This window comes from Girardinichthys multiradiatus, chromosome 2 (assembly GCF_021462225.1).
Source record: "Girardinichthys multiradiatus isolate DD_20200921_A chromosome 2, DD_fGirMul_XY1, whole genome shotgun sequence".
In the NCBI taxonomy this organism is placed as follows: Eukaryota; Metazoa; Chordata; class Actinopteri; order Cyprinodontiformes; family Goodeidae; genus Girardinichthys; species Girardinichthys multiradiatus.
Genome location: NC_061795.1, coordinates 46818757 through 46834876, shown reverse-complemented (window position 1 = coordinate 46834876; position 16120 = coordinate 46818757). Strand labels below are relative to the sequence as shown.

At 38.2% G+C, this 16120-nt stretch overlaps 1 protein-coding gene across 1 annotated transcript in view; it reads left to right on the top strand.

Annotated features, from left to right (window-relative positions):
* The window catches only part of gnao1a (guanine nucleotide binding protein (G protein), alpha activating activity polypeptide O, a), a 133110-nt gene extending 119348 nt beyond the window's left edge, over positions 1-13762 (top strand). Inside the window, exons 7-8 of the mRNA XM_047351824.1 lie at positions 3595-3748; positions 6816-13762. Of these exons, the coding sequence (XP_047207780.1) occupies positions 3595-3748; positions 6816-7003 (342 nt within the window). The 3' untranslated portion in view covers positions 7004-13762. The remainder of the gene's footprint in view (positions 1-3594; positions 3749-6815) is intronic.
* Positions 13763-16120: the final 2358 nt, after the last annotated feature.

Sequence of the window (16120 nt, the reverse complement as noted above, 5' to 3'; positions counted from 1 at the left end):
AAATGAGTTTGATGATCTGAAACATTTAAGGGCTATAAAAAAGCAAGAAATCTCTAAGGTGGCAAATAGTTTTTCCCAGAAGTGTTTGCTGTTTTCCAAATAGGTAAGGACGATTTAAATTTGAAAAGCACACCCAGCTCCAGAATTTCTTTCTGCAAATACTAAAGATCTCTGTGTCCATGTTTTAGCAGAACCAATGAAGTCCATCTGAACAACAAAAGTCCCAAATGTTCTTAAGAAATTATAGCTACAAGTTAAATGAAAATAAGGTGTTTAAAAATGTTCACATCAGTTTTTGACTGAGACATAAAAGCTAAAAATGTCCTGAACAGCATATTCATCTAACAAATCATTCTGTGAAAGTTTGCTGGGAGAGGTTCCAATAGCTCTGCTGGTAAAAAAGCGTCTGACTCCTAGGTGTTGTCTGATAGAACAAACACACTCAGCACTACTTATTCTCTGTTACTCCCTTCTTTCTTCTTAAAATCCGCATGTACTGTGTTTGGTCGTTGCTCCTCTTCATCGTGCTCTCTGAAGTGACTGCTCATTGTGTACGCCGTCTTCCTGCCCTGTGAACACCTTCTTTGCAGCACTGGATGTGTGTTAGTGTTAGTGTATCGAGTTGAGGGTAGGGTGCATCTGGACGTGGGTGGGCGGGTCCCTTGCGTTTTCTGTTCCTTCTTTAAGCTCCGCCCTGCAGCATCTCTGGCTCCTTCTACTCCTCCTGTCACTGTTGCCACCGACTGTCCTCTCTAACCAATCAGCTGTCAGATCTTCTGCAGATGCTCCACCCACAGACAGGTATGAAAACTTCCAAATAGGTTTACACACTCACCTCAGCAGCTGAAAGCAGGTCCTCTCTGTGTTTGTGAAGCTTAGCTGTTTCCTCTGTTTTATAGCTCCACTCTTCTTCCTTCTCTCCGTATGTGAAACTTCGTCATTTCTCACTAATCTGACTGGTTGATGAATCCCACATTCCCTCTTTAGGAGCGAGGCAGTGTGTTGGATCAGAACCAGAGAGAAACTGCTTTCAGCTCACTGTTTGAAGGAATCTGTCTGTTTTCCTTATCAGGTTCTTTACATTTAAATATTACATTGAAAAATCACTGAAACAGCTAGTTTCCTTATCTCATGATTTCTTTTAATGCAATGAGAATAATCAAGAATGACAACAATAGATAGCAAACATAAATTCAGCATGAAAAGTTGGTAAAAGAAAAAATCTAGTAAAAATTATCCTGACATATATTGGTTTTATGTAATAAACAGGTTTTCATACTTTATCTCCAAACCAGCCACAACATTAATTTAGCAGCATTTACATCTGCTATTAATGTTTCAATGTATTGCTATATTAGGACCCTGTGGAGTTGTTTTATCGTTGTGATCAGTACATTTAATAGTATAGTAGTTCTGGTCAGATGTTTTCACCCACTCATGATGGACGTCATTGTCATTTTATTATGAACTTTGATTTACTGAATTATTCTTTTCCAGTGTGAGGTGACTATACAACATAAAACTGCAATAATTTGTAAAAACAAGTTTGTTTTAATTTATTATGGAATTTCTGTAACCCACACAAGGTCAAAACTACACCTACAGACTCATTAATATTTGTTAAATGCCTCTTATGAAGTTGAAACCACAGCATTTTATAGCCATGAAGAAGCTTGTGGCATCATTCTCGGTGGATATTTCACCAGCCTTTTTTCCAGAATTGGTGTAGTTTGTTTAAAAATATCTTAAAACTACTTTTTTGGCAGATTAATGGTATGAAAGTAATACATTACTACACTCACCTTTGTCATTTAGCGCTCCTTTTGGCCAATACATTGTAGGATATCTTACTGCACAGAAACCCGCTCCTTTAACAGTCCCAGCATAATCTGTAAAGTCCTAACCCTAGACCAGGACCTTTTATCTGTGAAAGTATGGACCCAGGAAAATAAAATTACTCGGCTAACATTGTGTCGAAATGCGCAAAGGGCTTTCAAACTCCCAGATGCTGGCTCTAAGTCCCTGCAATGAAAAAGGGGCTGTTGATTGGTTTCCTGCCCTAGATCCAGCATTTAAGCATATTCCACAAACTATCAAAAAGGTTTAGGTTGAAGCTTTGGGAAAAGGCCATTACAGAAGCATAAAGTTATCCTGGTTTATCCATATCTTAACCAGTTTCGATTTGTGTTTGGGAACATTGAGATTAGATCTCCTTAATGTGTCCAAATTTGAACCATCTGAACCAAAATGCCATCCTCAGATGATAGAAAATAGTTAGGATGTTTCAGTAACACCCAGGAATCACCAAGGCTCCAACCTGCCTTGACCTGCAAACCAGTGGATCACCAGTATCGCTGTCCATGGTATAGCCAGTTTTGCAGTAATGATAGAAGCAAAGAAGCTTCTGCTCCAAAATCAACACCTTCAAGCTTAAATGAACTTTGCAGGTGCCCACATGGGCAATCCAAGTTCTGAAGAAGGGTTTGGATGCATTGAAATGGATATGCAGTATATTTCTGTATATAAGTTTGATATAAACTGAATTTATCTGTAGAATGGCTTGACACATTTGTTGTGAATCGTCGCAATGTGAATACACTGAATTGAATTGAATTTAATTGAACTGCATTGTCAGAGGTACAGGTGCATTGCCAAAGTGGACATAATGAAGAACAAATAAGATTACTCCCAATTTTTTCAACGCTTTAACCTGAAATTAAATTGAAGATGTATCTGTTCATGCCATCCAAACCAATAACAAAGGTTCAAAGAAATCATTGGAGCGTCAAACTAATTTGAAATTATAGTAAGTGATGACTTGATGAGTGGGTGCAAATGTCACTGTTTTTGTGTAAAATACTGGTTTGTTATTGAATAATTGTAACCTGTCTTTAATTATTAATACTATTTTTTAATTAATCGTTATCACTTTGTTTGTTTTCGTTTAGTTTTCTATGGTGCCAGCACACCACTTGCCTCAGCTGCTGCTGAATTATTCAATATGGGAGGGATTTGGTCCCAAGAATTAATTTCTTTCCATTTCTACTCCCAAAACATTTCCAAAAACCTGTGTTTGAAAGCTCTTCATGACATTTCTGTGTTCTGGAGTACTGGACTGATTCATCTTCTGTAGTCAGTTTTAAACAAACAGTTGTTGCATAAGAAAATCTGGCTCTGCAGCGCCTCTAAAGGTCAAAAACTTCACAGGGTTTTTTCAATAAGTGATCTTTTAATTTAACAAGATCCAGTTAGAGCAGACTCTAGCACACAAGCACAACATATGCATGGCTTTGTTAAGCTCACTGGCAGTAAGTGTTACTAATAACTTCTGTATGTTGCATGCTGATACAAATATAAACACACACAAATGCAGAGCACAGACTGTGGCGGCGATTGTGAGAGGAAGTCCTCGAAACTTCTGTTCTGCTTTTTGGTTTAACTTTCATCACAGTTCCCCCTTCAGTTCAGATTATGTGACCTTTGTAAGCTTATTATTATGTTCTAATGTTCTGCTGCTTATCATTGGGTGTTTGGAGTTTCTTCTGTCTTCTTATTTTATTCTGTCCTATTTGACCTTTGATCTCTCTCTCGTAGAACCGCATGCACGAGTCTCTGAAGCTCTTTGACTCGATTTGTAACAACAAGTGGTTTAAGGACACCTCCATCATCCTCTTCCTCAACAAGAAGGACCTGTTCGAAAACAAAATCGTCAAGTCTCCGCTGATCATCTGCTTCCCTGAATACACTGGTACATCCTTTGCAGTGAATGTTCATTTTATGTTGGGTCCTAGTTTGAACATTAGGAGGTCGCCCACTTTTCTAACCTATAGAAAAAGCAGATAATCCTAGTCTTAAAGCTTGTATTTAAAGCTTAATACTTTCCAAAATCATTGAGCTTCTTAACTGATCTCAGACAAAATAAACATGCATGTTGTGTAGGTTATTCATTGTACAATGATAGAGCTGCTGAGCAGATTTTGAAGTACAATTTCCACAATCCTCTACTAAGATGATGCCAATCCCTCAAAATCTTCAGGAAAACGGTACAATTCCCCTGACCTATAACCAAATCAGTGTTAACTATCATCCGCTAACTGTCCAAAGATGACTGCAACTTTTTTCAGATATAAAGAACTGAAACAACCGCAGCTCCACTATCACTGCTTGACTACTCTAGTTTATCTCATTGTATTACCATGTGTATCGTATGTATTAATAAAGTACACCTAAAAGAAAATATATCCAAAAACACAGCAGGCAGAAGTGTCTGATCTGGGGCTGCAAGCAGAGAACAAACATCCCAGTTTTAAAATGTTATGGATGTTTTTTGTTGTGTTGCATGTTTTATATTCTACTGATCTAAACCACCAGCTTAGTTAGAATTAAAGCCACAACTGCACCCGTTGCTCAGTAGGCTGTGAATTTTTGTGGAGTACATTACCAGGAAAATAATAACACTTTAATAAGTGTTAAATTACCTACATTTTGCACTTTAAACCACTAGATGGCTCTCCATCCTAGAAATGGGACCTTTAATTTCCTTGTGGATTTTATTTTAATTTTTGGGTTAATTTGTTGGGTTAATCTGTGTTACCAACATCTACCCCCTTTGCTCTTTCTCGTAACTACCATAGCAACACTAACCATTTCAATGAAGACATAATGCAAGAAAAACAAAAAGACGCGGAAAATAATTCAAGAAACAGTCAGTACAAAAAAGTAAATGCATTAAAGAGATATTCTGTTAACAGACACCACGATCAAAATAATAATAAAAACATGACCTGCATGTAAAAATAAGAAGAAGCACAGTTATATATTTATACACAATTTACTGAAACCAAGGCGTCTTTCACCACCCAACACCTTTTAGTGACCTTCTAATAAAGCCAAATATTTACACCATTTTGCTTCATATATATCCAGTCTACCCAGTCGTTTATGACATTTTTTCAAATGCTAATCCTGTCCTGTCAGAACTGAATGAACTTTCGAAACAAACAATCTAGGAATAAATGAAATTTGAAATTCAGTAATCTCACATAGATTATCGAAAACATTGGTCCAGAATTGTTGGACTGTGTGACATGACCATAAAACAAGAATTAAGGTACCTTCCTCAGAGTTACATTGGCAACAGTGTGGAGTGGACGATAATCCTAATCTTGATAATCTAGGAGTCCAGTAAAAACGATGCATAATTTTGAATTGAATAAGGCGTACTCTAACATCCCTTGAAACTACCTGAACCTACAAATTCTGTTCCAATCCTCAATAAGTGTCAAGTTCAGATCCCCTTCTCATGTCTTTTTTAGAGCTACAATGGACCCATTACCAAGAGTCTGAATCAACATAGAATAAGCTACTTCAGAGGTACTTCATGTCCTTTCCCATAACTCTTTTTCCCATATGTTTTTCTAATGGCTCTGCGCTTTGGGGAACCGAGGTAGCGGACCCAACCCCAACAACCCAACAAACCCCCAAAATATGTCAAAGTTGCAGATACTTGAAAAAGTGGGCTTTAGGGATGCTGAACCGCAGCACCAACCCCCCAAAAAGATTAAAATTTTTAACAGTTGGTCCACACTTTATTTTTCAGTGCTGTCTAGATGCTAATATATGGTTCCTTCACCTGTCTTCATTACTGCTTTACAAGCACAAATATAGTGTTACATTTAATCTTAATCAAGGCTCAAAAAGCACAAAGACCCCAAATGCATAACAGTCTTGAGACTTTCATGCAGCAGTTAATCCAGCCATGTCACCCATAAAAGGTTCAGCAGGTTACTTTTCTACAGCTAACAAAGATCTGCACATCTAGAGCATTTACAGTCGCTGATTTAGACCAAAAGGGAGTAAAAGTTCTGCACAATTTTAGACAACTGAGCTGAAGGCTGGTGTTAGCTCCAAAGTAATGAATAACTAAGTGGCAAAACAGATCAACTCAAAGTATGAAACTAACCAAGGACGAGAGTTACAGAGGTTGGAAAATTAGCACCCAAAAACGGAATCAGTTTTTCCTGGGTCCAGGGAGAGGAAATCTGGGGGAAAAAACTGACTGTGGGAAAGAAGGGTACAGAAAGACAAAAAGCAGCAAGACTATGAGAAAGAAGGGATTGGAATTCTAAAGCTGTCCCTTCCCTTCCTCTTCATATCTTCCCACTAACCGGACTCCGACCAAGTTCCTGCTGAAGCAGACAGACAGTGCTGCTAATGGCCGAGAGCCACTGAGACGTTAGCGATGCTTGGACCAAAAAGGACTCCAGTCACTGAGATCAGACTCATCTGAAAAGCATGAGAACAAAGGAAAGCAAGCCAAGAGCTGGCAGAAGGCAGCACTCACACTAACAGCTAATTATGAAGTGGAACTGAAAGGATACACAGTGGATTTGGCTCTGGTGTTAAACTGATCATCACACTGACTGTAAACATAATGGTTCCAGCGTTTTCAGCTTCAGGTTGTCAGAACTGTCAGAGTGTCAAACTGTAGCTGCTGACTGGATTATATTAGTAATACAGAAAAACCAGCACACTGCAGCAACAATAACAGGACATATTACTGTCCATCACTTTCCATTTATTGGACCAAACTCATAGTTCCAGTTTGTCTCAGAAAGTTGGGCATGCATCATATTTATTAAAGCCTGGCTGGCGGTGAGCTCAGCACACCTCAGCAGATTGTTTGCTGAGCTCGAGATCCAAAGGTTCTGTTTTCAGAAAAGATCACAAAATAGTGCTGATGGAGGAAAAACGGGGGACGGCCCACAGATCTAAAAGGTTAATGTCCTGTGTCTGTGTGTGTGTCCCAACTGCAGGTCCGGACAATTACGAAGAAGGAATCGCCTACATCAAGTCTCAGTATGAAGGCAAGAATAAGTCCCCCAGCAAGGAGGTGTACTCGCACGTGACCTGCGCCACAGACACCAACAACATCCAGTTTGTCTTTGATTCTGTCACAGACGTCATCATAGCCACCAACCTGAGGGGCTGCGGCTTGTACTGATGCTGCTGAAGGAGTGGCGGATGCTTTTATTTCTGTGGTACCTTGTTATGTTGCCATGTGGGACCGATTCAGTTGGTGTCATCCTGTGACAGTTGGTCAAATGGTGGTGCCTGAGCTGTGTTCATGATGTCCTCCTTTACTACAGAGCAGACCATTGGTCCAGCTTGATTTAACTCTTTGGTTGGTTGAAACTTCTGCTTATATCTTTGCCTTGTTTAGTTCTTGACCTCTTTCCTTGCATACTGTGTTGTTTCTGATCCCAGATGACTAGTGAGAAGGGCTTTCTGGCCTTGAAACAAACTTGCTGGAGAAGCAGTTTACATTGCTTCTGATAATGCTGCATTCTACCAGGTTCCTCACCAATCCAGAGGTCAAAATCCAACATGGAAGCTGTATGTGTAACATAGCTCCTATGATAGACAGATTATTTGCACTACTAAGAGTTTGCATGTCATTACTACAGTGATTGAGAGCTGGTCTTATTTTGTAACAGCAGTTAGCCTGGTCTCTGGAGACAACATTGGGAATATCTTTGTGGTTTTCCATCTTATAATTGGAACTCTGTTACTTTAGCTATCATATCTCTATATAGTTTAACATCCATGGTTACTGGGATCTAAATACTCTCCACATTGTTAACTCAGTGTGAAGTCATTGGTGGATAAAACAGCTGCCAATGAATTACAGAAAATCTAAATTGCATGGGGAGAACAGATGTATTATTTGGACATAGAATATAAATTAGTCACTATATTTATAAGGATTAAAGCACTTTTGCCTGATATGAGAGATGGTACTTTGGAAGGTAATTGAAAACCAACAATAATTGAAGAAAATAGGCATTATTATTAAAAATCTCACTGTGTTGACATAAGGTGCTTTTCTGATTGAAAATAAATATTTTTAGCTCTAATATTCCTAATTGCATAATCATCTTATGTCTTTTTGTGTTGTTTAATTTATAAAAAAAATGATAATGTAAAGAGAGGAAAACAGGATCTGTGCTGGGAGGACGTTCCCATCATGGTCTCTTCTCCACAGGATTCATGTTGCAGTGTGCACAGATCCATTATAAAACCACTTAAAACAAAGTGCTACAAATTGTTGTGCTGACTCAGCCAGACAGTTCTAAGGTAGTGGCTGGATGGAAGCATCGATTTCATCCAGCCCCAATACCACAGCCATTATCTGTGGCTGCTCTCTGTTATATTCCTACTGTCCACTGTAAAAGACCAGAGGTGAGTTTTAAAAGATTTTATCCTGGAGAGTGTAGATGGTTGTGATTTGGTTTCAGATTGAAGGGTTGGTGCATTGTGGGGTCTGAATGAAAACAATTATTAAAAAGATTATGTTTTGGAAGGTTTAGCGGAATCATCTTGAAAGTTGACTCGGTTTGAACTGTCTGATTTGAGCAGATTTACTGCATTCAGCCCTCCTTGTTAAATTTTATTTCATTGCACATGACACATTGTTCTCCACTCCATCCTGCAACACTCAGACAGTGAGGGTGCATCTTTTAAAAATGTATGATGACATCATCAGCTTGTCTTTCCGCATGTTTGCCAAATTTCCTAATTAGAGACGGAGAGCTCCCCGAGGCTGCTCATGAGTCTGCATGTGGATTTTCTGTGTCTGTGTGTTTGCATATTGCATACAGTTACCAGTGTGTGTGTGTGTGTGTCATGTAACAGAGCAGGAAAGGTCAGCGTGCAAACTTGCCTGCATTTGTGTATGTGTTGTGTTAGAGACAACATCAGCTCACGGGTGCAGTGGTGGAGTCAGTATCTGTGGATTAATTACCCACAAGGCACCTGTCTACCCTTTTAAACTAACACACACACACCAGCACAAGCAAGTGCACACACATGTACTGAAGGCCCTTGGGTTTTTTAAATGTCACAACACCTTCCTTTGCCAAATGTTACCATCATTTGCAGCTAAAAGCATCAGATGGATTGTGGTTGTTTGGGCAACCAGAAAATCTGCTGTTTGTGCGAAAGAATCATGATTTGCTGTTTGAATAGTTTTGAAGGATGTATCATTTTTGAGGATCATCTCTTGGTAGAATGGATAATAATAATTTTATTCTTGATATGTTTTTTATTTGGTGGTTCTGTACATTAAATAGAAAAACTATTTACTATTTAGTAATTGTTTTTTTTTTTTACCTTACAGAAAGTAGTCTGGACCTGGGGAATCGGGGGATAATTGTATGTTTTTCAAATGAAAGCTGAATTCAGACTTTAAAGCAGGATATCTCTTCTTCTCTATGAAGATGGGTTGTTTTTGTAGCCATTTGAGCCACTATGGGCTCAAAATAAAAAAAACTGCTTACTAATACAAATACATAATGTATTAAAAAGTAGTTAGTTATTACAGTATTAGTATTGTTCATTTAAAAATCTTATCATATTAAACTTTGCTTAAAAAACGTTATTTTCTTTTAATTTTACTAAAATTACCCAGAAAAGTCTGGAAAACAGGATGGCAGTCTATGAACACAGTTTGTTGTTTTTTTGTTTGTTTTTGTTTAGGTACCCAAGTAATATTTTTCATTCAGCTATCTGTTTTTATTTTTTTTCTCCAGTTTAAACAGTCCAGCTGCAGCATGTTTTATTTTTTTCGTTTAAGACAGCTTGAATTGTTATCTTTTGTGTAGCTGCTGCTGCCGTTGCTGTTTTGGTTGCTGCTGCTGCTGCAGTTGCTGCAGTTGCTGCTACCTGCTTATGCTGCCTCTCATTCTAGCACAAAGGAGCAGCCAGCGGTAGACGGTTGGAGAAAAATGTCCCGCTAAATGTTCTATGCACATGGAGTTCTGTAAGCTCCAGTTCACACTGATGATGATAAATGCAGTCTACATTTTTATTTGCCTCAGGGCAGACAGTGACAACACACTGTTTGAGCTCTATCCCCTCAGTTTGCTTTAGGCGGCGCTTAAAATGAGATATTTTTCAACTGTTCTTCAACCGTATTAATAGTTTACCCCTCAGTTTTTTCATAACATTCACATAACCATAATTACCTAATGGGTTGTTTTGTACGTCCAAATCAGTTACTGTAAAAGGGTAACAGTTTGTGATCTGCAGTTTAAAGCATTTTGTTTATCTTTGGTTTAAGTTAATTGTTTTGCAGTACTGAAATGTCTTTGCAGATATCTTAGAATATCTAATGTATTGTGAACATTGTGTTATTGCTGTTACCAAGACGTCATGCAGTTAAGTCACTTTAGTGTAGCTTTTATTGTCCCTGCTCCTCTGAGTGGTAAACTCTTAGCATCGCTCCCGCTGATCCCTTTGATTCCCAAATCAAAGCCTAAAGGCATTTAAAAGCTTTGGATGGTTGGTCTTATAACCTGGATAAATTGAGGGATTACTGCAGGAACCTACAAGAACCAAGTTTCCACAACAACAGTTCACCAGTTCATGATATTTTAACCACAGAGGAAATTATGTATTCACATCTATAATTCAGCCCACCATAGCATATACAATGTGAGCACAGTTAGGCTGAAAGCACAGCTAAATATTTAAAGCAGATGTTTTAAGTGAAGTGACTTTCTGTTGTTAATTTTATCCTGAGGTATTTGAGGATGACCATAAATAAGAGCTGATAAAGGGCTGGTCTCTACTTTGGCAGAATATTGTAAAAAAGCACTTTTTATCTAGAAAACTAATGGACATTTCTCATCCTGGATTTTAATTGGCTTCATAAATTGCAGCAATTTATTTGCTTTTTGTTTTCTTCAAAAATTGTGCCTTGAGAGCCTTGAATGTTGAATTATTGGCTGAATTATATCTATGTATTTAAGCCGTTTATACCATTCATGATCATTGCCAGGGCTCTTTTTGCTACTCAGTGGGACGCTCTCTCAATGTAAAGCCAATGTCTAAAACATTACGACATCAAGCACAGGACCAACATGTCGTTGAAGCAGAATTCATAAAGATACACGTGTCAGAATGTTCTAAAGCTCATTTCGGAATTGGAGTCTGGTTATAGCTGTGAAAGTTATGAAAGATGGCTAAAAAGCAGCTAACAACACAAGCTAACAAGCACAGTTGTTGCCATATAAACTAAACTTTAGAAGCAATATTTAGCTTTTAAACTTAAAGCTAAGCTTGGCTAATAAGGATCATTGTGCTCTCTTTGGTCTAAGCTGCAATAATGTTAACTAATAAACATTTTATACAATCAGTCTGATGCAAACCTTGTTGTTTCCATCCAACTTTTATCAGCTAGGTTCTCTTAGTGCTTTTTTCTGCTTAAATAGAGAAACTGAAAGTAAATCTCTGAGCCAAACATCTGTCCATACATCCTTTTTATATTTAATCTATGCAGGGTCATAGAAGGGCTAGTATCTGTCTCAGACGGTCAGTAGATGAGAGGCCAGGTACACCCAGACTGCTGGTCTGTCACAAGGCACCAAATACAGATATCCTTTTTTTAAAATACATCCTATATTGACCTTATATTACAGGGAAACGTGGCTCTTATGCTGCACTCCAACTGCCAGAATCCAAACCTGTAAGTTATGTTACAACCAAATTAAACTAGTTTCAGATGCAGTTCAGAAATTTAGAGGGAATTTCAACATGTTGTGGTCAGTGACTAGTTTAACTACTACTATTAGTAACAGATTTTCTGTATTCAAACACTAAATGATCTTGTTCAAAAACAACACGTTTTACTGAGAGTAAAACCTTTAGGAGGGTTACGATCGCTGGTGTTGCTATGTTCTATACATGGTTCAGCATTGTTGTAATTTGAAAGCAGGGTTAGTGAGAAAGCAATTACTTTTTTTAACCAGAAATACACCTTCTGGTGGTCATTTTCGTTCTTTTTTCACTTTTAGTTTCAAACATAAAGCATGCCAAGGTGAGTGAAGCATCTGGGTAGTGTGTCGTGAGATTATTAACTATTATTACTGAGTCATTGTTGCTGCGCTTGAGTCATAGTTGTGTTGATTCTGTAGCAATGGCACACATTTGTGGTATACATGGTGTATTTGAGCTCCAATGCCCATGTTGCATGGCTGAAATACATGTGGCATAGTCCTGGTTTAGCTGGTGATTGAATTGTGTGTGCTGCAGTGTAGGAATGCATAGGAAGGCAATGTTGTAGTGTTATTTTCCTATGGCCTCACGGCTTCATATACCAATAAATCAAAGCCAGATATGCATTAGTGTGATGGGGGTAGACGTAGGATTGGAGTGCAGCATTAGTTTTTCTTTTCACTATATAGATATTTATTTGGTGCACTGGCATTCTAAAAATGCTGCTGGTTTTCTGCCAAAGATATCATACTCGACTGTAGTCACTGATTGCTGAATTTCAAGGAGAACAAGAACTTCAATATCTAGTTTAGCCCGGACAGTATGTTTTAGTTAAATGCAAGTTGAATATGACCTGTCAGGATTCACAAAAGTTCTTACGTTTTCCTTTTTGATTTTGTGTCTTTAGCCAAGTTCAGTAATTATGCCTATTTTTAATAAAATAAAATTCTGTCTTTCAGAAGTTTTAACTTGAAATACCAAACCTGAAGGACAAGTCAAGAACTGACACACAAACACAAAGACTTCTTATGCTGTCTTTAGCAATAACAGATAAAGCCACTTATTGTTACAAAAGGCTACATTGCATGTGGAAATAGACCAAAAACCCATTGTTTCAAATTAAGAATCTTTTAGTGAAAACCTTTTTTTTAGGTTTTCTTTTTAGAGCTTGGTTTTTCCTCCAAAAACAACTTCAATTTACATCTTTAAAATTAATGCAAGGTTTGAGTTTAGCTAATCTGTACATAATAGAAAGTGTTTAATTTACAGAGAAGAGCCAACATTTCTTAAGGGCCCAGGGTGCTTGACAGTGTGGGTTGTTCATTCAGCTTGACCTCCCAGAACTTTCAATTGTTTCTTTAAAATGAAGTGTCTCACTGTAGCACTAAAGCAATTAGGAGTTTGTAGGATGAAGACAGGACTGATGCCAGAAGAATAATGAGCCTGCATAGACAGGTGTGTTGGGGTCTATCAGCCAAGACCCAATAATATGGCCAAAAAACTTTAGCTTGATCTTTGATTGTAAATATCTGGTCTGTGTAGGCTACAGATAAAGAGGGGTTTGTGGGCAATGTAGTCTGAGGCTGTACAAGCAAGGATCTTTGTATTTGTTCTGTGTAAACCTTGTCCCATATTTCGGTTTTTGTCCACCAACAGTGGCATAACAAGCTGCTGAGATGCCACAGTGGTTGCCAGATGAAGCACTAAAACAAAGTGTCAATTGTTGATTGTTGGATTGAGACAACCTTCCATTCTGATTTTGCTTGCATGCCCTTATGAGCAATCTCATGATTTTCAGTTGCCACTTTGCCGTCATTAGAACTTTGCTGAGCCGAGTAGAAGCTCGCTCTGCTGCAGGAAGCGAAGAGAAGCCGTGGAGCTGCAGAGCACCCGGCTGCAGGGAAGTAGGCTACTCCAGGAGGCACATTTAACTCTCTTGGTACGTCGAATGTGCCTTTTCTCATCATGCTCACACTGAATTGGCATCCAACCCTCCTGTTACCACAAGTTAACTCTGTGTCTAAATCAATCAACACTGTAAACACTGTCCAGGTACTGCAAAACCTGCACAAACTGTATGTGGATGTGTATATACTGTATGTGTGCAAGTGCTAAACAGTGCTGTGACTTCTTCTCTGTGTTGATAATTTATTGAACATTGTATTTATACATGAGACAATGATAATAAAGCACCACGTAAGCAACCGCACATGTGTGATTATTTGTCCACCTAAAATGTTTTTCCAGAATATTGAAAAGTTTATTAGAAAGAGGAAGTTTATTATTGTTGGTTTTGTTCTTTGCTTCTACTCTTCCTCTTGCTTCTTTTTGGATTTTTTTCCTCCGTCGTAATTATTTATTGCAAAGGATTTCCGTAAACAAGTAAAATGGACACTGTTTGAGTGTGAGACCAATGAATGCAAAAAACATTGCGAAAAATGTTGAAGCATTAATTCTGCAGAAAAAAGTTTCCCTCTGTGTTCTCTGGTCACTCTTTCGCTGAACTTTTAACAGGAAATATGTTATTGTGTAAATCTTTGCACTTTTGTTTACTTGCTGTTAACATGAAAATTTCTCCATTTTTCTCATCCTTCTCTTTCTTAATCTGTTTATTCTTCCTCTTTTCATCTGTTCACCTAATTACACCTAATCCCATTTTGTTTATCTCTTTATTCCCACTCCTTTCTCTCATTGTTTGCCCGGTCTTTTCCTTCCTCCTCCACAGAATCGCATGCACGAATCTTTGATGCTGTTCGACTCCATCTGCAACAACAAGTTCTTCATCGACACCTCCATCATCCTCTTCCTCAACAAGAAGGATCTGTTTGCAGAGAAGATTAAGAAGTCTGCGCTCAGCATCTGTTTCCCAGAGTACACAGGTGAGAGATTTGAAAAACACATTTCAAATGATGAGCAGCAGGTGGCAGATGAAGAACTCCAAGCAAACAGGACCTGAAAGCTTTGTTTACAGTTAATATATATTTTCTGTTCATTGTCATGAAGATGAAGTTTAGAATTCTTTCTCCTTTTAAACCAGCTATATCTTATTGTGCCTTTATATGAAGTGCTGTGAAAAAGCATTTGTCCACTTGCACATTTTTACTTTGCTTAGTTGTCACATTTAAATGTATTAAATATTGAAACAAACATTATTTTTAGAATAAGATAATGAATTCAGAAATAGATTTTCAAGTGATGATTACATTTATTAGGGAAAAAGTAACCTAGCCCTACATGGAAGAGTAAGATCCTACCCTTATTAACCCATGAATTAACTGTAATGAACCACATTTTTAGTTCAATGTGAGTAGTCACGCACAGGATGAATACTACCACACTTAAAATTAGCTGATTATTTAAATGGAACCTGTCTACACTGAAAGATCTCAAAATGCAACACATCATCCCCAATCTAAACAAAAAATCAAGACCAGACTAGAAAGTCACTGACATTTTTTGCTCCATAAATGGTTACAAAGGCATTTGTAAGACTGTGGGACCTCAGTGAAAAACAGTGAGAATCATTATCCATTATCTCTAAGAGGTCACTGATGACTCATCCAGGGGGTCACAAAAGTACCCAGAACAACACTGAAAACACTGCAGGCCTTACTTCCCTTAGTTAAGGTCAGAGTTCATGAGTAAACGGTAGGAGTGACTGGGCACATTTTGGTCAGTCATGGGAGAGTTCCAAGGCCTGAATCACTGCTGACCAAAATAAACACCAGGAGCCATCTCACATTGACCAAGGTGTGTGTCCTGTGTATCTGGTGTAAAACTACAGCATTTCAGAAAAAGAACATCATACCTCCGTGTCAAACATGGTGGTGGCAGTGTGATGGTCTGGGACTGCTTCAGGACCTGGATGACTTGTAGCACCAGGAATTCTGCTTTCCAGAAAATCCTGAATGACAATTTTCAGCTGTCAGTTTATGACCTTTGGATGCTGCAACATGACCTTCAACAGATTGTTGATGCTAGAAAAACCTCGGATGTGGCTGAATGAAAACTATTTAATGTAAAGCCTTACTGCCAGTTATCACAAAGCCTTGATGGCAGTCGTTGCTGCCAAGTGAGGCACGAGTTATTATGATAGGGGCAAAATGTTTTCACATCAGGACAGGTTGGTTTAGATAGCTTTTATTACCTTAATCAATAAAATTGTTATTTGAAACCTGCCTTTTGCATTTACTCAGATTATCTTTGTCTGATTTTAACATTTTTCAAAATCAAGAGATCTGTAAGGGGGCTAACCCTTTCTCACTGATCTGTGTATATATATATATATATATATATATATATATATATATATAACCCAGATTTTGTGCTCAGATAAGAGATCATGAGTTCATTCTTTCAAAATATTTTATTAGCTTGTAATATGGCATTAACAAGCTCATTTTAACATATAAATGTTAAATGTGGGCTGCACGGTGGTGCAGTTGGTAGCACTGTTGCCTTGCAGCAAGAAGGTCCTGGGTTCAATTCCCAGCCTGGGGTCTTTCTGCATGGAGTTTGCATGTTCTCCTCATGCATGCGTGGGTTCTCACCGGGTACTCCGGCT